General features: G+C 41.5%; 1 protein-coding gene across 9 annotated transcripts in view; it reads left to right on the forward strand.

The window, feature by feature from the left end:
- Positions 1-23,566, forward strand: part of RUNX1T1 (RUNX1 partner transcriptional co-repressor 1) — a 149,681-nt gene that overhangs the window by 69,913 nt on the left and 56,202 nt on the right. For 5 of the 9 annotated variants that reach the window (XM_043880219.1, XM_043880218.1, XM_043880221.1 and 2 more), the window contains 2 exons: positions 17,923-18,060; positions 19,838-20,079. In XM_043880219.1, coding sequence (XP_043736154.1) covers positions 17,923-18,060; positions 19,838-20,079 — 380 coding nt within the window. Of the gene's footprint in view, positions 1-1,655; positions 1,872-17,922; positions 18,061-19,837; positions 20,080-23,566 lie in introns of all 9 variants that reach the window. The other 4 variants (XM_043880217.1, XM_043880214.1, XM_043880216.1 and 1 more) reach the window with 1 other exon arrangement.

Below are 23,566 nucleotides of genomic sequence, written 5' to 3' on the forward strand. Positions count from 1 at the left end.
AGTGGTTTTCCCTACTTTCTTCAATTTAAGTCTGAATTTGGCAATAAGGAGTTCATGATCCGAGCCACAGTCAGCTCCCAGTCTTGTTTTTGCTGACTCTATAGAGCTTCTCCATTTTTGGCTGCAAAAAATATAATGAATCAGATTTCGGTGTTGACCATCTGGTGATGTATTAAGGATATCAATTCATTGTTGTCACATAGCAAGTATTTGTTTCCTGGGTGTTGCCTGCCTTTGTTTACGGTATTTTTGTCTGTATTCGTGTTTATTAATGTGTCACTATTTGTTCTGTTTTTGTTATAGTTTAGACTCTCTTTTCCAATCCTAAGATTAAATAAGTATGTACCTATAGATTTAGTATTTTTTTTCATTTGTATCATTTAACTTTTATTCATATGGAAGTGAATGACTGGATATATAACAGGTTTACTTATTTTTGTTCCAAATTGTTGGCTGATAGTTCCAGAGAGAGTTTATTGAATTGCTTTATCATTTTCTCAGTAACATTAGAAGTCATCTTTATCATATATTGAATTCTTACTCATTTCTGAGCTTTATATTTTTTCTGCTTTTCAGCTTTTACTTTGCTGTATTGTCTATTTTGATACCAGGAGCACATTGTTCAAAATATAGTTTTTTGGTGCATTTTAGCAAATGTTAGGCTCAATTTCCTCATTAAACTTCATTTTCTAGTTTTCCTAGCTATTTTCCTTTTCATTTCAAGTTAACTTTTAAAACACTTGTAGAATTCTGGAAAAAAAAAAAAAAAAAACTTGTTAGTATCTTAGTCGGGATCACTTTATATTTAATGGTTACAGTATATACCGGGAGGTGGGGTGGGTGGATAGGATGGGCGTCTTGATAATTTAATTTTTTTTTAATGGCTTACTACATCAAGGTATTTAATGACATGAGTATAAGAGGGCTTCCCTGGTGGCTCAGATGGTAAAGAATCTACCTGCAGTGTGGGAGACCCGGGTTTGATTCCTGTGTCGGGAAGATCCCCTGGAATAGGAAATGGCAACCCACTCCAGTGTTCTTGCCTGGAGAGTCCCATGGAGAGAGGAGCCGGTGGGCTCCAGTCCATGGGGCTGCAGAGGCACACACCTGAGCGCCTAACACTGCCACTGCTTTCTGCGAAGAGCCTTTTTTAGACATTGGAGATACAGAGTTAAGAAGAAAAGAACCTTCGTTCTTTTCCCTGACCAACTTTCATAACCGTAGAGGGTGTTTTTAAACAGGTTATACATTGTAGAAGGAGCATCAGACTTCTCAGATTCATATTCATAAATTTCTCTTCCCTGGAAACAAAGAGAAGATATGAGCAGAGAGGGGCAAGAGATAAAGAAAACCATTCAGAAAGTGTAAGAGTGAAAACCAGGACAGAGGTCAAGGGAGGGTGGGTCCTAAAGATACTTAGAAGTGAGGGTGATAGGACACTGAATGGATTGGACTTGGGAAGAGGATGGTGCAGAAGGAAGAGTCAGGATGTGGTATTTTGGGTCTGGTCGGTTGGCTAGAGACTGAAGTACAGACGGAGGCACAGATTTCCTAAGGACGATGTTAGATTTGATTCTGAGTGCAGCTGTCAATCAGATGTCTGTGTAGAGTTGTTAAGCAAGCAGTTAGATAACTCCTCTAACTCTGGTTTCCAGGAGAGGGTCCTCTGGGGATACAGAGCCCTGGCGGAACCGCCTCGGGAGGCATAGGAGTGGAAGCCAGTTTAGAGGAGAAGGGGAGACCCAGGCACACAGGAGGGGCCAGGGTTCCAGAGAACTCGGGGAAAGTCCTAGTGGCAACTGGACGGATGATACTGCAGAAGAAAAGGAGTGAGAAATGGCCGGACGGATCCAAGACTGCTGAGACCTCAAGTAAGATAAAAGATCGATCTGTATTTTCTGGATTAACCACAGAAAAAGTTTGTACCTATGCTGGATTGATTTGGGGGGAATGGTGTCGGGGGAGGCCCCATTGCAGTAGGGATCAAGTATACGTTTGAGAGGCTGATTCTATCATTGCCATCATTATTTCTATCACTGAAGAAATTTTGAAATCCTTTTTAAAGGAAATAAAGAATCCGATTGATTTGCTCTACTTGTACCTCTAGATCTGTATTTTTAAATAGGAAATATGTATTTAACCACCATTTACTTGTACTAGGTTCATAGCAGTGTGATAAATTCTGGACTGAGTTGATATGTGATATTGAAATGATATGCTCCCTGCCATTATGGAGCATTATAACAGTTTCTGTAAGCTCTGCAAGGAACAGAACAATAGAGTTTATCATACAGGGGATGGCAGGGGGCAGGGGGCATCAAGGGCCCCTTTGAATAAGTGAATTTGAGCCGAGGTGGGTCTAAGTGAGATGAAACTTGTGACTGATTAAACCAGTGAGGTCTGAGATAAGATAGGAGAGGTGCAGAGACAAGTCTGTCCACTCTCCTAGGTTACTTGCTGTTGCTCAGTTGCTCAGTTATGTCTGACACTTTGCAACCCCATGGGCTGCAGCCCGCCAGGCTTCCTTGTCCTTCATTATCTCCCGGAGTTTGCTGTAAAGCATGTCCATTGAGTCGGTGATGCCATCCAACCATGTCGCCCTCTGTCGTCCGCTTCTCCTCCCACCCTTTATCTTTCCCAGCATCAGAGTCTTTTCTAATGAGTCGGCTCTTTGCATCAGGTGGCCAAAGTATTGGAACTTCAGCTTCACCGTTGGTCTTTCTAATGAATATTCAGAATTGATATCCTTTAGAATTGACTGGTTAGATTTCCTTGCTGACCAAGGGACTCTGAAGAGTCTTCTCCAACACCACAGTTCAAAAGCATCAATTCTTCCACACTCAGCCTTCTTTATGGTCCAACTCTCATGTCTGTACATGACTACTGGAAAAATCATAGATTTGATTATATGAGCATTTGTCAGCAAAGTGATGTTTCTGCTTTTTAACATGCTGTCTAGGTTTGTCATAGCTTATCTTCCAAGGAGCAAGCGTCTTTTAATTTCATGGCTTCAGTCACCATCTGTAATGATTTTGGAGCCCAAGAAAATAAAATCTGCCACTGTTTCCATTTATTCCCCACGTACCTGCTATGAAGTGATGGGACCGGATGCCATGATCTTAGTTTTCTGAATGTTGAGTTTTAAGCCAGCTTTTTCCTTCTCCTCTTTCACTTTCATCAAGAGGCTCTTTGGTTCTTCTTCTAGTTATTGGTATTTTCTTCTGGCAGTCTTGATTCCAGCTTGTGCTTCATCCAGCTCTGCATTTTGCATGACATGCTGCAGTCCATGGGGGGGGTCACAAAGAGTCAAACACGAACTGAGCAAGTGAACAACTCCGCATAGAAGTTAAATAAGCAGGGTGACAGTACACAGCCTTGACGTACTCCATTCCCAGTCTGGAACCAATTCATGGTTCCGTGTCTGATTCTAACGGTTGTTTCTTGCCCTGCATACGGGTTTCTCAGGAAGCAGGTAAGATGTTCTGGTATTCCCATCTCTTTAAGAATTTTTCAGTTTGTTGTGATCCACACGGTCAGAGGCTTTAGTGTAGTCAGTGAAGCTGCAGTAGATGTTTTTCTGGAACTCTCTTGCTTTTTCTGTGATCCAGTGGATGTTGGCAATTTGATCTCTGGTTCCTCTGCCTTTTCAAAATTCAGTTTGTCTCTCTGGAAGTTCTTGGTTCACGTATTGTTGAAACCTAGCTTAAAGCCTAACATTACCTTGCTAGCGTGTGAAATGAGTGCAGTTGTGCAGTTTGAACACTCTTTGGCATTGCCCTTTTTGGGGATTGGGGTGAAAATTAACCTTTTCCAGTCCTGGGGCCACCGCTGAGTTTTCCAGATATGCTGGCATATTGAGTGCAGCACTTTAACAGCATCATTTTTTAGGATTTGATGTGGCTCAGCTGGAATTCCATTCCCTCTACTAGCTTTGTTTGTAGTATGCTTTGTAAGGCCCACTTGACTTCACACTCCAGAATGTCTGTTGTAGATGAGCGATAACACCGTCGTGGTTATCCATGTATTCTTCTGTGTATTCTTGTCACCTCATCTTAATGTCTTCTGCTTCTGTTAAGTCCATACCATTTCTGTCCTTTAATGAGCCCATCTTTGCATGAAATGGTCCCCTGGTATCTCGTTTTCTTGAGGAGATCTCTAGTCTTGCCCATTCTGTTGTTTTCCTCTGTTTCTTTGTATTGTTTACTTAAGAAGGCTTTCTTCTGTCTCCTTTCCATTCTTGAGAACTCAGCATTCAGATGGGTATATCTTTGCCCTTCTCCTTTGCCTTTTGCTTCTCTTCTTTCCTAAGCTATTTGTAAGGCCTCCTCAATCATTTTGCCTTGTTGAATTTCTTTTTCTTGGGAATGGTCTTGGTCACCACCTCCAGTACACCGTTAGATTACTTAAAGCGTTTTTCACTTTGTCTAAAGTAGAGTAGTCACTTGATGTGAGGATCAGAATATAAAGTTCTTCAGGGCAGTGATTTTCCTTTGTTTTGATTGACATCTCCCTGTTGTACAAAATAGTATTAGCACTTTGTAGATGGCTCAGATATTTTTGAATAAATACTGTTAGTTAGATGAATGAATACACTTGTACTTGACGAGATTATTCCATCTGTTGTATGTAAGCAGATTGCATTATAGGGGAGGAGTTGTGTCGATTAGCTCCAGAAAAAGTCCCAGTGAAAGCTGGTAGCGCTGGCCAGTGGTGATGGAGGAGAACCACCTCTAGGAGGGAGAATAGTTTGACGGTGGCCCCATGGGAGCAAAAGATGATCAGGGTATTTTATATACGAACAACAGAGTGTTGCAGGGATCCCTCTAAGTCACTGTGACTTAACTGAGCTTTTTCCAAATGCTTCTTCCTGCTCTGCTTGGGTTTGCTTTGTTGACATTGCCACGCACCCTAGATTCCTACTTACTCAAGGTTTACCAGCAAGCTCTGGGAATTTGACATAGGTGTTTAATACAGTGCCTCCTGAATCTCCCTCCTGTTCTGCACTCTTAGGCCCACTTCTGTGCTAGATGCTGTATCGTTTCTTGTCTACGCCGTTGATATCCAGTCCTCTTGCCTTTCTTACACTATTTATTCTCTGCTCCATATATATCCATGATATAGAAGTGAGTGTATCATTCAGTTACCTAAAGAGTCTGTGCTTTCCCATTGCCTGTAATGTAAAGTCTACATTAACAGTACTGGTTGGTTGGTTGTTTTTTTTTTAAGAGTACATTCAATTAAATTCAACAAATATTCATTTGAGCTCCTACTATTTGCTTGCCTGTGATGTAGTCACAGGGGGCTTCCCTGGTAGCTCAGCTGGTAAAGAATCCTCCTGCAATGTGGGAGACCCCGGTTTGACTCCTGGGTTGGGACATTCCCCTGGAGAAGGGATAGGCTACCCACTCCAATATTCTTGGGGTTCTCTGGTGGCTCAGATGGTGAAGAATCCACCTGCAGTGCGGGAGACCTGGGTTGGACCCCTGGGTTGGGAAGATCCCCTGGAGGAGGAGGGCATGGCAACCCACTCCAGTATTCTTGCCTGGAGAATCCCCATGGCCAGAGGAGCCTGGCGGACTGCAGTCCACGGGGTCTCAAAGAGTCGGACACGACTGAGTGACTAAGGACAGCGCGGCACATACCCTGCCGTCCCCCGTGCGCCTTCATAGTTTTCTGCCGAGGATTACTGACTCTTACCTGGAAAATCATAACTGACTGCACTTGACATGTATACTACCATTTTTCTGTGACCACTCTCAAACCTGGCTCTGTAGCTTTCTTTGTTATTGGCAAATATGACAAATCTTGATGGAATAAAAACTGTCTGTGCTTTAAGACTGCTAAAGATTTGGATCGCCATTGAGTGATTTTTTTCACCTTCTGAAATAATCTGCACTTTGGCAGCAGAGTGTTCACATAAATGCTGGTGTTCAATTTATGGGCCCTTGGTGATGCCTTTGTGTCTCTTTGCTCTTCAGATAAGCAGGAGTCACTTTTCTATGTATTTAGGAGTTGTAGTTTTTCCTTAGTGTTTCTGTTACACTCACTCAGCAAACATTCAACTGGTTGCCGGTGTCAGGAGTTTCAAACTTCTTCCACTGGAGGTCCCTTTTTTCCCAAAGGAAATCTTAAAATATATTCAATCTTAAAACAGATTCATGTGGACCTATGCTGGTTGAAGTATCATAGTTAAGCCCAGGCTGCTTGATACCCACTTGGTGACTCCGGGAACTACCTCCAGGAAGTGGTATTAGACCCCGAAGCAGAATCACTTGCATAAAGGTGATAACAGACTTGGGAGATACGACATTTCTAAGGAGCTTATATGTATAAATAATGCCTGGAGTCTACCAGTATTCATAAGACCCACATTTCTTTCCATACTTTATGGTATTAAAACTGTGTTTTTTAGAACCGCCATTTGGGTATTCACTAATGTTTGTAGCACTTTCTCTTGGTGGCCTGCCGATCATCTTTTTTAAAAAATGAGTGAACGGTTTTAGACTGTTTGGGGCCTATTCCATTTAAGTGAGTACGTGCTTTCAGCCTGTCTTCTGCCTCCTTACTCGTCCTATACTCCCCTCTGGTTGGCGGTAAAATGACTGATGTATCTGTGCCTGTTTTGTCAGAAACTTGCTTTGCTTTCTTCCTAGCTTACATTCTTTATTCATTCACTCAGCAAATCTTTATGAAGTGCCCACTGTTCTAAGCACTCTTCTAAATGCTGCGGAAGCTGGAGTTAACAAAATCAATCAGAATTTCTGCGTTTGTGAAGCTGATACTGTGATTGGGGAAACATTCAGACGCAGGATGAATGTATCAAGTAATCGCTACTGAAGCGCTCTAGAGGAAGGGGAAGGAAATGCATTATCCCTGTAAGAGATGCCACAGAAATGTTTGAAGTTATTTTACTAGAAATCGTGACTTACCTCATTCTTTTGTTATCTTCCATCTTCACTCATGCTCTTTTAATGGCTTGATGTCCTACTTCAGGCAGGCATCCCAGTTTCTGGACCAGCTGCTGACTCAGTTGCCAACTGGCTTGTTCCAGGACTGAACTCGTGGCCTCATTCTCGTTAACGCAGTTATCCCGTTGTTGACTGATCACCTGAACGGAGCGTGACTTCTCCTCCTGCTTCCTCAAAGCTCACTTCTTAGTCACTGGGTTTCAAACATTATTTTGGTTTTAACCATCAGACGGCATCATACGCCAGAGTTCAACCTATAAATCAAGGAGAGATCTGAACGGGACTGGGAGGTGTTTTGGGTGAGACGGAAGGCTCTCCTCCCCTCCCCCAGCCCCCACACTTTGAGGCCACGTGTCACCTCCACGGCCCCCCACGGCGGAGCTTTATTTCTCAGTGTAGCGTTTGAGAGCCGTTTCTTTGAGCCCTGCCTTGTCCTTTTGAGATGACTGAAATACTCTATAACTGAGCTTTCTAATATGGTAGCCATGTCACCACAGCTGTTGAGCACTTGAATGTAACTAGTGTGACTGAGGAACTAAATTTTAAATTTTATTTACTTTTAATTAAATTTTCACTGGCCACATGTGACTAGTACAGTAGTTTTAGAAGGTGTAGTTTCAGTATAATGTTGACTCTAGATGTAATATTTACTGAATGTTTCTTGTATAAAATAGCAAGACACACTCTTGTATAAAACTCCAGTTCAGTTCAGTCACTCAGTCGTGTCTGACGCTGTGACCCCATGAATCGCAGCACGCCAGGCCTCCCTGTCCATCACCAACTCCCGGAGTTTACCCAAACCCATGTCCATCGAGTCGGTGATGCCATCCAACCATCTCATCCTCTGTCATCCCCTTCTCCTCCTGCCCCCAATCCCTCCCAGCATCAGGGTCTTTTCCAATGAGTCAACTCTTCGCATGAGGTGGCCAAAGGATTGGAGTTTCAGCTTCAGCATCAGTCCTTCCAATGAACACCCAGGATTGATCTCCTTTAGGATGGGCTGACCAGATCTTGTATGAAATAGCAGTAGTTTCAGATGATAGTGAACTCTGAGAACGCCTGGAGTATGTTCTAGCTTGTAACCTCAGATTATCTACTCTTGTCCTCAATTCCCTTTTAGAAGATGGGCAACTTTGTAGTACCTTTTCATGGTGAGATTTTGAAACAAGATAAAGCATGCAGCGGATTTGGTGTAGTGCCTGATTACTTAATTTTAGGTGACTTATCCTACGGGTTTTTGTGGGATTTTTTTTTTTCCCTTGTAAAAATAAAACATGTTTATTGCATAACATTTAAATAAAAGAAAGATAACAGAAAGAAACTAAAACTAATCTATAATTCTACCATCCATAGACAAGAACAGAAAAACTTTGAAATATGGAAAAAATTGGTTTGGGTTTGTAATATATTTTGTCTTTGTTTTGAATACACGTGTGTATGATATATGACTATACTGTTCCTATTATTGTAAAAAAAAAAAGGGAGCTTTTGGAGACTATGTCATATGTGTATAAATTGCCTTACACATCTCCTTTTCTAATATAAAAGGTTTTAGGAAATGTATTGTGATTACTGAAAGACATTTTAAAACTGGTGAACTCAGTAATCCAATTCAAAGATTTACCTTTGGTTACTTAATGTTTTCAGAGTGTAGATATTCTTTTTAGGACTTTTTAAGGATGGAAAAAGATGTTAAAGATTGTATCTGAAATTCGTCATGTTTCTTGAAAATTCTGGTATTTCAAAGTTGTTACTAAAGGCATGCCTTATTCTTACCTGAAAACTGGATTTCCCTCTTGGTGGGGGTTGCAGAAGATACAACCAGGAGACGGAAGGATTTATTACTTGCAGCGAGTAAGGAGAACACTAGTGACTTTCTCAAAGCAGTGTCTCCCCGAATAGCAAAATTGGGGGAATTTTAATCTACATGCATATTCATGAAGGACTGGAGCAGAGAAGAATTCCACATGTAGGAACTCCCCTGATGGTCCAGTGATTAAGAATCCACTTTTCAGTGCAGGGGATATGGGTCTGATCCCTGGTCAGGGGGCTCAGATCCCGCATGCTGTGCTGCACCCACCGAGTCTACAACTAGAGAGAAGCCTGCGCTCTGCAATGAAGGGCCAGGGTGGTTCAGCAAATACCCAGTGCAACCAAATAAGTAAATAAATAAGTATATTTTTAAAAATCAGCATAGACTTGGGGCAGAGGTTGATAGAATCCACGCTTTAGTTGACTGAAGTCACAAGGGTCAGAAAAGGTCAGAATCATCTTTCCTTAGGTTCTGGTGTCTTAAAGTGTGGCTACCATCCTCTACCAGGATGGAAGTCTTAGTTCGCGTAGAATAACTCTAAGATGTGTATCAGATGGCTATGTGTATCCCTTGAGGAACAACTGGGACTCTGACTTATTGCTGAACTGTTGCTTCTTGACTGCTGTCCTCTGTTCTGCATTCCTTTGTTCCCTTACGATCATTTACTACTGAGACCTGCTCAGGGACAAGCATTGTGTCTAGGCTTAGATCACAGAATGGCTTAGGCCTACAATGGCTTCTCTCATGTCAAAAAGCTACATCTGGTTCTTTTCCTCCGAGGACACCCTATCCCATCTGCCTGCATTATGGCCTTATAGCAATATATATTCATTTAAAATATTTATTGAGCACCTTTTATGTGTCAAGCACTGTGCCAAGGGCTGGGGCTATAAAAACAAATAATATGTCATCATAATTTCCTTTAAGTAAATTACAGTTTAGTGGAAGAGACTGACCTTGGTTCTAAATAAAGTGTGATCAGTGCCATAAGAGGATCTAGAGAGTGAAATATGGAAATATAGGGTAGTTTTTGGGACAGCCCAGGATGGGAGAGTTGTGCTGGGGCTTCCCAAGTGACACAGTTGAAGAACTCACTTGCCTGTGCAGGAGATGTAAGAGATTCGGGTTCGATCCCTGGGCCAGGAAGATTCCCTGGAGGAGGGCATGACAACCCATTCCAGTATTTTTGCCTGGAGAATCCCACAGACAGAGGGGCCTGGTGGGCTACAGTCCATGGGGTTGCACAGAGTTGGACACGACTGAAGCGACTTAGCACGCACTAGCTGAGGTGAGACCCAAGTGGAGTTTTAAAGGGGTGATGGACTTAAACAGGCAGTGGTGGAGGGAAGGGTATGTCAGGTAAGGGATGCAGTGTGATGGAACCCTGTGTGACGCAGGGGCTTTCAGAGGCCGTAGTAATTCAGGAAAGAGCTCAGAGGTGGCTGGGGGTAGATGGGAGCCAGATGAGTCACAAAGCTCTGTCTTTCTGTATCCTAGTAAGACACAAGGACTTTCTGCTTAACATTATAAAAGGTCTTTGGATGTGATTTGGAGAATGGATCAGAGATGAACTGTCAGATCAGAAAGTCCATTCAATGGATTATCGCTTAAGCAAGGTGAGAAGATGGATTTATAAGGGTTTGAATTCAGCCTCTTGAAATGAGTAGCATTCTAGATATTTGGTTCTAGGACTTGCAAGGGATATTAGGGCTAGAGTTACATGTACAAGTCATCCACATAATGGCCATGGTGTGACTATCACAGCACCAATGAAGTCACTAAGGAAAAGGTATAGAGTGAAAGTTTGAAGACGAACACTGGGGGGAAATAGAGTAGTTATCATTGGGATGTCAAAGAGTGAACTTTTAAAAGAGACTGAGAAAGAATACCCAGGAAGGCCTGAGAAAAATAAGGAGAATGTTAGAATAATTGAGTCCAGAGGCCAGTATGTTTCCTGAAGAAGGAAGTGGTGAACAGTGTCAGCTGATCCAAAGATGCCAGATAAATGATACAAGTATTTCTTGGATTAATAATGAAGAGACAATTTAGAAGTTTCAGTAGGAGGAGAATAGATTGATGCTATAGTCCAGGGTTATTTTACTTAGGATTCTATGGTTTAAGGTAAAAAGTCAGCTCAAATTAAGTTTTAGGCAAAGGAGGGACTGATTGACTAGGATTGTTTGGAAGATCCAAATTATAGGAATTTTAGAGATGCAACGAGAATCCAGTAGAATGAGCACGTTTCCTATGAGGCACTATCAGGATAACCTCTTGTCATTTCTTGGTTTCTTCCTGCCTGTTAGTTGCCTTCTTTTCCAACACACACCTGCTTTCTGGACATGAAAGGCAGCAGACCGTGTGATTTTCGCCTCTGGATTGGAATTACTTTTCTTTCCTGAGATTGCCCATCTCAGACTAAGTGTTGTGCCTGGGCCAGCCACTGGTATCTGGGGTATGAGGTCATCAAAGAACATGGTGGCTCCCAAGGTAGCTATGAGATTAGAGGGCTTGGGAAGTCCCCGTCCTGGGAGGGAAGCTGTCTAGGCACAAGGCCTTATAGGTGTCCACTCCAGGTACATGTAAGGAGGAAAAGGAAATAAGGAAAGTGAGTGTGGATGACTCTTTCAAGAGTCTGAGCTTTGAAAATGAGTGTTTTGATGATAGCTAAGCAGAGGAATTTGGACATTTGTACAGTTTTTTTTTTGTAATCAAATCATTGATAGAGATTTAGTAATGAGAATTGAAAATGTATTTAAAAATAAGAGCTAGATATTCATTTTAATATTTCTGGAAAAAGACTTCTGTTCAGGCATAGTTTATGGACAGAGAAATTTATGTGAACAGAGGAAGTCTGGTGTGCACTTTATCATTGATATATTTTCTCCGAGGTTTCTATCGACCTCCCTTCATAACCCAGTGTCCATAATTGGAGCACAGATCTCACTTCTGAAACCTGTTGCTATAAGGGGAGTGTGATAACCTGAGTAATAGAAAACAAGCAGAATCTGCCCCTAAGAATTGTGTATCTGAACAAAATTAGGGCTCTTCGACGGGGAAGACCGGGATAAGGGCTGTTAAGAAGGAGCTCAACAGTATCTGTGACATAAGGTAAGCTAAAGAACTTATATTTTATTCTGTGGTCAGTGGGACATTTCCAGAAGTTTTAAACCAGGTAATAGGTCAGGTCAGATTTGAATTTCAGAAATAAATATCTTCACATAACACATGGTAAGACATGATGGAACAGGTCATTCTTACACTTTGAAACTACATAAGGTGGTTGCACAATTGAATTGAATTTTGGATTTTCAGAATCTTTACCTGCATTCCATTTTCTCATGTATTTATTTGCTGTTGATGATTCTGTATTTGCCTTTTGCCATGGGATTAGGGTTGCTATCTTTAAAGTGGCTATGATATAGGGAATGGGTTTGTAAAAATTATGAGTTAACATTCTTTCTTGTGAAAGCTATGCGTGCGTGCTGAGTAGCTTCAGTTGTGTCTGACTCTTTGCCACACTATGGACCATAGCCCACCAGACTCCTCTGTCCATGGCTTTCTCCAGGCAAGAATACTGGAATGGGTTCCCTTCCCCTTCCCTAGGGGATCGTCCTGACCCAGGGATTGATCCTGCCTCTCTTATGTCTCCTGCATTGAAAGGCAAGTTCTTTATCCTTAGCGCCACCTGGGTAATGATGAAAGCCATGGTTGTGTTTATTTTTATTTTTAAAATGTCTTCCTAAGGAGGCACTTAAATTGCTATCAAGTTGCTAACTGTACTTCCCTGGGGGCTCAGATGGGAAAGAATCTGTCTGCAATGTAGGAGAACTGGCTTTGATTCCTGGGTGGGGAAGATCCCTTGGAGAAGGGAATGGCAACCCACTCCAGTATTCTTGCCTGGAGAATCCCATGGACGGAGGAGCCTGTTGGGCTACAGTCCATGGGGCCACGGAGTCAGACACGACTGAGCGACTAACACATAACTGGTTACTGTCAGTATTATCAGTGGGTGGGGTGTTTGAGTGTATAATACAGATTCACATATACAGATCTTGTACAGATAGGCTATGTTAAATGCCAAAAGAGAGGCAGAGGAAGCCTGATGCGGTTGATACCTAGGGTAGCTGGGGAAAGCTTTAAGAGGATGTGGAATCCATAATGAGCAGTAAATAATGTGCAAGATGGGACATGTTCTAGATAAAGGAAACAACAGCTCTATAAAGAAAGGCAGAAAAGTCAAGGAGTAATGTCAAGGTGCCCTGTATAGACAGAGCCTACAGTTGGGGAAAGGCATTGGAAATAAAGCCATAAATGGATCATGGAGAGGAAGGCCAAAGAGAAGGAGCTCACATAAATTGGTGCCTGATACGAGCAGGCACTGTGGCGGGGGCCCTGTCGCAGCAGAGGATCGCGTCCCCATTCTTAAGAGGGACTGAAAAGGAAAAAGAAAGTGCAAGTGAAAGTCGCTCCGCCGTGTCCGACTCTTTGCAACCCCTTGGACTATACAGTCCATGGAATTCTCCAGGTCAGGATACTGGATGGGTAGCCGTTCCCTTCTCCAGGGGATCTTCCCATACCAGGGATCAAACCCAGGTCTCCCACATTGCAGGCGGATTCTTTACCAGCAGAGTCGCCAGGGAAGAGCTGAACTGAGGTTCAGGGTAACTCACTTGCCTGAGGGCTCACTGCTAATGATCAAGAGAGTCTACATTTGCAACCATGTCTGTCTTAACTTGGAAGTTCTGTTATTGCTGTTAATAAATATCCTTCCCACTGTATAATTGCATCCGGCTGAAACATTAGCATTTGACTTTTATTCCTAAGCATTGTTGAAGGGTTCTGAGCAGGAATGAATGTTGCCAGAGGTGTTTATCGAGGAAATGAGGTGTTGGTGTTGTAGAGGCCGGAATGGCTACCTTTCGAGTCTGCAGACAGTTGCCGGTAACATCTCACACCCAGTCACTGGAATCACTAAATGACTCCTTTGTCAGAACCATAATGGCTATATTTTCCAGAGAAATAAAAATCAAACTCTGTGCCAGTGTTTTCCTCCTGCCTCTCCATTTAATAGTACCTTGGTCTTTGGTTCCACTTGGGCTTAATCCTCTTTGGTGCATGCCTTGTAGCTTTCGTAACTAACACTCAAATAAGACTAACTCTGAACTAAGTACTAATTGACCGAAAAGCTCCTCAGTCCATAACACCTGTGAAACAGATATTTCTTCTTTGCAAATTGACATGATGAACTCTGATAGAAAATGTTACACTGTTCATTAGACCAGTACTGAATTCTTTTACAGCAATCATCTCTAGAATGGTATGTAAACAAGGGAAATGTAGAATGCCTGTTCTTCATACTGTGAAGACACATCTGGAACTATTTGAACTAACTAAAAGTAAAATAAGTGCCATGGCGGATTATGCCATACCTTTTCACATAAAATAACAACAACAAAAAAGGAAATGGAAAACATACCACTTCTAGAAGGCCCTGACATTGAATTGGGTATTGAAATGCTATCAGTAATATATTTATATATACCACATTTCCTTCCATGCATCAGCCATCTTTGGTACATATGTGTTGGATATCTGCCATATGAGTTGAAAACTTACCATATAGGGAAGATGTTGTTTAGAAGTGGTGTAAATCATTAAGGTAGATGATTCTTTTTTAAAATACATAATTTACTGATCTGATAACTTTTTTTCTTTCTCTCTTTTTGGGTTTATCATTTTGTGTCAATAAATGTCAGCTTTCCCCCACAGCAACTAAAAATAGAAATTACATACAAGAACAATATAATTTTCATAAATAGAAAACTGCATAAGAAATATCATAGCTTAATATTGGTTTTACTATATCCTCTAATTTGAAATGGAATGAAATACTTCTATGATTAAATCATAGCTCTTTTACTGTTTGCTATAGAAATTTCAAGAATATATTTCAAAATGTGTTTTTTTTTTAAATAATCCAAAACAAATGCAACAGAACTCAGCATAGTTAAAACACATTTTCTGAGTTTACTTGCATCTCTCTGCTCCAGAGGGTTTTTGTGTGTATATGTATGGCTTAGGCCTGGCTGGTTATTTCACCATCTATCTCAATTTTGGACTGACTGCAGTGAACAGCGCAGAATGAGTTACATATGGTCCCACTTTGTCAAAGTTTGTAGGACCTCTGGGTTGGAACTCCGTTTCATCAGAGTGAAGCTAACCATCACAGCAATGTGGCCGATGTCAAAATCCTAAATACACATACTCATGTACATACATTCTGGTGAGAATGTGTATATTACTGTTAAAAGTGTGGTGTTTTGCTCTTCACTGGCTTAGTGGTTATTGCCCCTAAAATGATGACATTTCAGAAATTAAAAAAACAAAAGTTGTTCCTCTGCGTTTTATAATAGTTATTGCTGTCATTATGGTTAAATTCTGGATAGGAATCATGTTACATAAGTGGACCAAGATAGGTATTCAAAAGGTATTCAGATTACAATTGCAAGTATGTCAAAAATCTTTCTAATACTGGGCAGAAGAAGACAAATGCAAATTTTATCTTAAAAGAGTGTGAAGAGGAAACCCATTGTCAACTTGTTTATTATCCCTTTTTTCTTAGTGTGGGCTGTTGGAGGAAGAGTAGTAAAAAGTGGGTGTAGGATATATTCTCAAGTTTAGATCTTGCTCAGGAATTGCATCAAGGTGAGGCAGGGCCCGTGTCTACCAAGGCTCTGCCTTTCGGGGTGCTGAAGCTGTCCCTTGTGACTTCCTCCCAAGGCTCTGCCTTTCGGGGTGCTGAAGCTGTCCCTTGTGACTTCCTCCCAAGGCTCTGCCTTTCGGGGTGCTGAAGCTGTCCCTTGTGACTTCCTCCCAAGGTTCTGCCTTTCGGGGTGTTGAAGCTATTCATTGTGACTTCCTCCCAAGGCTCAGCCTTTCGGGGTGCTGAAGCTGTCCATTGTGACTTCCTTGCAAGGCTCTGCCTTTTGGGGTGCTGAAGCTGTCCATTGTGACTTCCTCCCAAGGCTCCGCCTTTTGGGGTGCTTAAGCTGTCCATTGTGACTTCCTCCCAAGGCTCAGCCTTTCAGGGTGCTTAGGCTGTCCGTTGTGACTTCTCTCCCTCTTCAGGCTCCTTTCTCCCTGCTTTTTTGGTGTGTTCCCTCTTTCTCGTCTTCCCTTCTCTTGCTTGCTCTGTTTATTTATTTATTTTCTGTTTTTCCCACTCCCCCTCCCCCCGCCCCCTTCCTTTCTCTGTGCAGCCACGTGCTTCAAATCTGTGGGTCTGGACTGCCTTCGCTAACAGCTCCGTGTGAGTGTTAGCAGAATGCAAACCAGATGGACCAGCAGTTCCCACTGTTATCTCCCAGCCGACTCTGGCAAGCCTGCCTTTATCCTTCCTTCCTTGGCAAGAGAGAAATATTTGCCTTTATTTAGGGAGACTTGTATTCGCTGCTGTACCTCTTCCCTAAGCTGCAGCATAAGTGGAAAGCTATTTATTCCCTTGTTGCTGAGGTTGGTTGAGGTGAGTAGACTGTGCAATGAATTTAACTATCAAAGAAGTAGTTTTGAGCCTGCCTAACTTCTGCTTTTCTCGAGAATAGGTTATTCACTGGCATTGGTTGTAAAGTGCTCTGGAATAGCATATGAGGACAAGTTTTTAATAATAAGATAAAGGTAGAGGTGATCTCCATGTGTTTCACCATCATTTCACTTGGAACACTTATCCACTATAGGGATAGTCATTGTTATTCAGCCAGCAGTACAGACGAAGAAATAGAGATCCTGATACTTACTGTTCACTGATTCATCTTTCAAAATATTCTTTATTAGAATGGTGATTACTTTCATTCTTTCATTACACCTTCCCTTATGTGGTATCTGCGCTATTTCAGCTTTCAAATGTTACGTTCTATTGCATCCCAAGTCCTATGAAATTGCTTTGAATAAAGGTGAGGTCGATTTGGAATTGTCATAGTAATAATTTGAGCTTTTCATTTTAATAATTGATAAGTAATTTTGAGACTGTTTCACTATGGTGATCATAATGATGTTTTAAGAGACCCATTCTTATGAATAGTCTATGTTGTTTTACTTTTCAGAAAGTCCAGTTGGTAGATATCTGTGCCTCAGGCTGCAAGAGGCACCTCAGAAACATTTTTGGGGGTATGTGTGCATGGGTACACATATTTGGTAGAAAATTGCATCTTAAAAAAAAAGCAAACACCCCCTTTTTTTTTTAAACTGGAGATCTGTTTCTCTGAGTAGATTAGATTGAGAAGTTTGAAACTGCAAGAGAAAAACACACTTAGTATAAAAGTCCTGAAGTACTTTATTGGGTAGTCAGGAAATTTCTCTCTGTCACCTACTCATAAAAAAAATATTAGGAGGGTCTTTAGTTCTTTTGAGTTCTCAGTTTTGTATTTTTCCATTCTTCCTCTGCCGGAGATTGTTAGTTGAAGTATTGGTTACATATTTTTTAAATGGTGGATGATAAACTCATAAATTCTAAGTCAATAATAACTTCATTGTGTGACATTTATGTAGTGGTGATTTTTCAAACAGGTCAGAAAAAAAAATGAAGTGAGAGGTTATGACCAGGAGACATAGCCTGCTTCATCTATTAGCCTGGAAAACTAAGCATGGAAAAGGGATGGCAGGTATTACCAAAAAAGTTACCGCAGAACATCAGCGTCTAACAGGATCCCACCTGCATAACAGCCTCAGATTTGTGTACTTTCTGAGCTGCCTGAGGGCTTCATTACCGGCCCACTTCCTCATCTATTTTTTACATCTTGCTAATGTTGGCTTCAGCTTCAAGTGAAGTTGTGCTGTTGCATATAACACTACCAAAGGTAGCATCTGCCCAAGCCAGAAATAACAATAGGATGTAAAATTACCCAGTTAGAAATGAGGTCCTCCCATCTGTGCTACACCTTCTTCAGAGGGGTTTGCATGATAAAGTCTTGATTTAAGCCTCAGTAGATAGACCTATTTTATTGATAGAAGATGCTAGGTTTCTTCTGTTACCTTGCTTGTAAAAAAAGATGAGCCCCACTTATAAAACTGAGGTGCTAAAAAAGAAAAAGAAAACCCCGAGGTGCTTAAAGAGCCAAATAACATGATCGTGGTGGCGTCCCCCAGATCGTACTGAGAAGCAGTCCACGATGCCAGACTCACCTGTGGATGTGAAGACCCCATCCAGGCTGACTCCTCCCACGATGCCACCTCCCCCAACAACTCAAGGGGCTCCCAGAACGAGTTCATTTACACCAACGACGTGTAAGTAGACATTTCTGTGTTTTTTGTTTTCAAGCTCAAATTAATTTTGTTTTCTGCAAATAAAAGTCAAGGGACAAGAAGATCCAGCATAATGTCTTACGCATAAACGAAGATCCCATTTTAGCTTGCTCCTTTTGACTTGGAACATGTTAATAGGCTGCAATTATTTCCAGGTTCCTTCTGATCTTCTAATACCACTTTCTTCCATTATTTACAAATAATGTTAAAATCTACATTCTTAAGTTAAAAGGGGGATTGTTTTACGCAACCAAAGCATGCAGAAAGCTTTTTGAAATAAGGAGCATCTTTCTTGTGTTGAACCTGTCAGACATTTATTTAATGTTTATTCCATTTCAGCTTGGCTCAGGACTTGTGTTCTGAACCAGTGGAGTGTACTGCGTTTTGTGTCAGTCTAGGAAAGGACAGACTATTCTGACAGAATGCCAGCTTCCCTTTCATGCCTGTAGATTTTAGTAGGGATGGGGGATAGCTTTGTTTTCCTCCATCTGAAAGTCCTGGTCAGAATGTCATCAACAATTTGTGAAACTAATATTTACAGACCATGTGCCCTGAAATCTATATGTCAATGAAAAATAACTAATAAGCAAAAATAGATCTGTGGGGGCATAAGGGATCAGCAAAAGAGATATCCAGGCTATTTACGAACTATTGCCCTGCCATTTAAAAGACCTTTCCAGACATGTGAGGAGCAGGGGGCTGCAAGAGCGCCAAGTTGTAACCCCATTACACTTGCATTTGGTTTCTTTTTACCCAGAGTCTCAGTGATAGGTGTCTTCTGCTGTGAGAGGGCCTAGTGAGATGTCATTTCTTGACAGGTAGCTCTGGTCCTCACTTAGGACAAGACCATTTTATTTTCTTGAAACTTTAAAGGATGATAAGGTACTTATAACATCTTCAGACTACCATTGGAGGCCATTTATCCAAATTATCCTGAAAAGATGGGTTTGATAAAGATCTAACATGATAAAGTCAATAGTTTCTTTGGTGAGAAATGTGTCAATTTTTCTACCCTATTTCTTACAGATTATTACCTTGATGTTCAAGTAAATTTTATTGAATGAATTCACCATGTTACTGCCCATCCACGCAGTTAGTTGGATTGAGATGGCCCCTTTCGGTTTCTAGAAATAACTCTTCGATAATTACCATATCCATTTTGGCTTCTTACATAAAATTTGTGTTTTCCTTAAAGCAGTGGTTAAGAAATATGAGGGGGAGAAAATAGCCTTCTAATTGGGTGGTATAAGGTTAAAACTTGAAAGTACTCTTTCTATAAACACAGATGTCAGTTGTGTGTACAAAACATGATTAAAAATGTCCAGTGATAAATTTAGTCTCCACCAAATGTACACTTTCTCTCGGGGAGCCGTGTAGAAAGGAATAGTTCTGTTACATTGATGTAAGCCTGCGACAAAAAGCTGACATCCAAAACGCTGTTTGTTCTGTGTTTGAAGCGTTTCAGGTGGCTGGCATATGCGGGCTGGGAGGCAGGGCTGGCCCCGCGCCCCAGCCAGCCCCCATTGACCACCAGCTTCTGTGCGGAGCATCTCTGTGCAGGGTGCGGGGTCCGCCCTGGCGTCACGGGGCCCCGAGCGCCTGGCCACCCTGTGACGTCAAAGCATCTCACCAGACACCCCGCAGCTTTGAAATGACCCAGAGGCCCCAGGCTGGAAGGGAGGGACCCTTAGTTGTGACTTCCTTGTTGCCGTTCTTTGCCCGTTTACCTTCTTCTTTCTGACTTCGCGCCCTTCGACAGTAACCAATGGCACGAGCCATTCGCCCACGGCCTTGAATGGCGCCCCGTCGCCGCCCAACGGCTTCAGCAACGGGCCGTCCTCCTCTTCCTCCTCGTCTCTGGCGAATCAACAGCTGCCCCCAGCCTGCGGCGCCAGGCAGCTCAGCAAGCTGAAGCGGTTCCTCACTACCTTGCAGCAGTTTGGCAATGACATTTCGCCAGAGATAGGAGAGCGAGTCCGCACCCTCGTCCTCGGCCTGGTGGTAAGCCGGCGGAACGCGGCCCAGCTCGGGGGAAGGGAGCGGGCGGGGGAGACTCCAGGCACAGGCTGCGTTTTCGCAGCCCTTTTTGTTCCACACCTGGTCTTGCGTGCAAGCCTGCTAATTCTGTAGGAACAGGGGTTTCGGGTCTGCATTACGTATTGACCCCCAGCGTGATTTCTTTTACCGTTTGGCTGTGGTTATACAGATTTATCGTTATCTTGGCCATAATTGTGTATGTGCATAAAATTTAATAGGTATATCCTCCTGGCATGGCTAAGGTACTTCGACAATGGCAAAATATTTTTGTTATGTTAGAGGTTTGCTTAATCTAATTGGGTGCCTATTTTAATTTCGTTGCTTTGGGGAATTTTTATTAGCAGCCTAGATGAACAAGAATTTATAACAAGTAACATGTTATTCTTTTATGTTTTCATTTTTAAGACTACTAACAGTAAATTTTGTGTGGGGGGGGAGGGAATGCACATAGCTAACATTTACCATTTAAACCATTTCTGAGTGTGCAGCTCAGTGGCATTAAGTACATCCACATTGCTGCGTAACCATCACTACTATGCATTTCCAGAACTTTTTCATCACCCCAAACTGAAATTGTACATATAAAACAAGAATACTCTGATTTCTTCATCTCTTAACCCCCTGTAACCATTGTTTAAAATTTTTTTTTTTTTTGCTATAGGTAGAATTACATGAACCATTAGTGCCAGAATAGAAGTGTTGATTTGGGCACATTATACTGCAATGTGTCCATTGTCACCCTGGAAATTGAAACATTTCCTTTTTTTTTTTTTTGCATTCTAAATCACTTTTACATGTCCTATGATTTTCTTTATAAATAAAGAGTTTTCATTTAGGATGATGATTTCATTTATTTTATTACATAGACCTATCATGGGCAAAGCCATACTAGTGTGTTTTACAAAAGAAGTCCTACAAGTCTGGATGAGAGTCTGGTGCAGTAGACTTGCTTCAGATCATGGTATCTCACGTTTGACAGGTTTTACAGTTCAGTTCTTAACCCTCACCTCCCTCTCCTTCACACTTTTAAGTACAAGAAGCTTTCTCGTATCTCAGAATCCACCAGCAGCGCCTTGTCGTCCTCTGGGATAGGAAGGTGGTTCTGACAAGTGTGGCAGCACAGTGCGCTCACTTCTGTCGGTCATTTTCCTTTTCCTTTTTCTTTATTCTTGAGTTTTGCACAGTCTTTTTTTTTTTTTTTTTTTTTTTATTGCTAAGACAAAGTTTTGTTTTTTTTTTCTTATCAGCCATAGATTTACACGTATTCCCCATCCCGATCCCCCCTCCCACCTCCCTCTCCACCTGATTCCTCTGGGTCTTCCCAGTGCACCAGGCCCGAGCACTTGTCTCATGCATCCCACCTGGGCTGGTGATCTGTTTCACCATAGATAGTATACATGCTGTTCTTTTGAAATATCCCACCCTCACATTCTCCCACAGAGTTCAAAAGTCTGTTCTGTATTTCTGTGTCTCTTTTTCTGTTTTGCATATAGGGTTATCATTACCATCTTTCTAAATTCCATATATATGTGTTAGTATGCTGTAACACATATCTTTATCTTTCTGGCTTACTTCACTCTGTATAATGGGCTCCAGTTTCATCCATCTCATTAGGACTGATTCAAATGAATTCTTTTTAACGGCTGAGTAATATTCCATGGTGTATATGTACCACAGCTTCCTTATCCATTCATCTGCTGATGGGCATCTAGGTTGCTTCCATGTCCTGGCTATTATAAACAGTGCTGTGATGAACATTGGGGTGCACGTGTCTCTTTCAGATCTGGTTTCCTCAGTGTGTATGCCCAGAAGTGGGATTGCTGGGTCATATGGCAGTTCTATTTCCAGTTTTTTAAGAAATCTCCACACTGTTTTCCATAGCGTGCACAGTCTTTTTGACACATAAGTAACTTATATCATAAAACCACAAAGTAAATCCCAAAACAATAATTGTATTGTCATGTTTGTTACTAGTAAAAAAAAAAATGTCTTTTTGAAAACTGCTTTTTAAATCTGATAGGTTCTTTAACTGTGCTTTCTGTAACTTCAAATATATAAAAATTGGGTAGCTTTAAGTAGGTTTCGTCCCATTCATTAAATGGAATGCTTTTGAGGGTAGTACACTTAAGATATATATTTGTCTAAAAACTTTTCGGAGATAAGTTAGGGGGAAGACATTAATTGATAGTGCTAGGCAGGCAGTGAACATTTGTCACATGATGAATTAATAAAGAATGAATTTTGCTTTGCGCATTTGACTGCAGGCTTTGACACATCATTTTATTTATATACATTTTACATGTGGGGAAACTGAGGTACAGAAGAAAACTATTCTAGGCCACCCAGGTGGTAGTGACTGACAGCCCTCTGATTTGAACTCAGGTAGTAATCATAATGAGTCGGATGCTGTTGTTTAGATGGAGTTAAGAAAAGTGTTATAAGAACTGTTTAAACAAGCAAACACAATGGGCATGGGCTTTAGAAAATGGAGCCACGGAAACAAAATGAAAGATTAAAAAATGTATTCTCTAATCCTTATTGTTACAGACAGGAAGTTAAGTGTTTATTCATAGTTTCAAGAGAAGATGCTTCAAGTCTGGAGGTATAAAAACCTTAGAACTTGATGCGCCCATACTCTATCATAAAAGGAAAGGGAACTTGCCTTGAAAAGTAGGTGGAGCGCTATTCTAAAGTCCTTAGGTCACAAAAACACCTGATCTTGACAGGTGTGAGGATAACTGAACAATTGAAAAAGCTGAGACTGAAGTTTACAGTTGTGCTTCCGCATAGAGACTAAGAAAAATGAACCCAACTGTGGTTAATTCATTCAATAACTTTATAGTAGGTCGGTGGTCTATTAGATACTTTTATCAAGGAATATTACCCATTGTAGGATCCAAACCCTGAAGATTGAGGGTTTGTTTTTATGGCCTAGGTTAGGAGTGAGTTCAACTCACTATGTATAGTCTCTTTTGGGCTGAGCAATACATAGTGCCTCTAGGATAGATGCAGTAGCTTTGATAACTGGGGAATTTTTTTCACCCTGTGAGACTTAGTAACTCAGACAAGGCTCAGACCTTTTCTTTGGCCTCATTAATACAGCACACTACCCGTCTTAGCTGTTCATCCTGAGCCAAGATGCTCTGGTAAGCAGAGAAAGGATACAAGATGGGAAGACAGGAGGAGAAGAGTATTTGCATCAGCAGGAACAGCCCATCACATGTGGGATGACCTGAGAGATTCTAACACTTGCCTTTGGCCCTTAATTGATCTGTTGTGCTTTTAAATACATCCAAATGTGTTTGTTTTCCATAAAGGTAATACGTTTCTTCATAATTGCGGGGACTTCTCTGACAATTAAGCTATGGTAAGGTGCCTGCCCATTGTTCTCAAAGTACCAAATGAAATCTGTTTCCTTTTCAGGTGCAGTTCTTAGATGTAGCTGGTACAG

The sequence above is a fragment of the Cervus elaphus genome, chromosome 21 (assembly GCF_910594005.1).
Source record: "Cervus elaphus chromosome 21, mCerEla1.1, whole genome shotgun sequence".
Taxonomy (NCBI): Eukaryota; Metazoa; Chordata; class Mammalia; order Artiodactyla; family Cervidae; genus Cervus; species Cervus elaphus.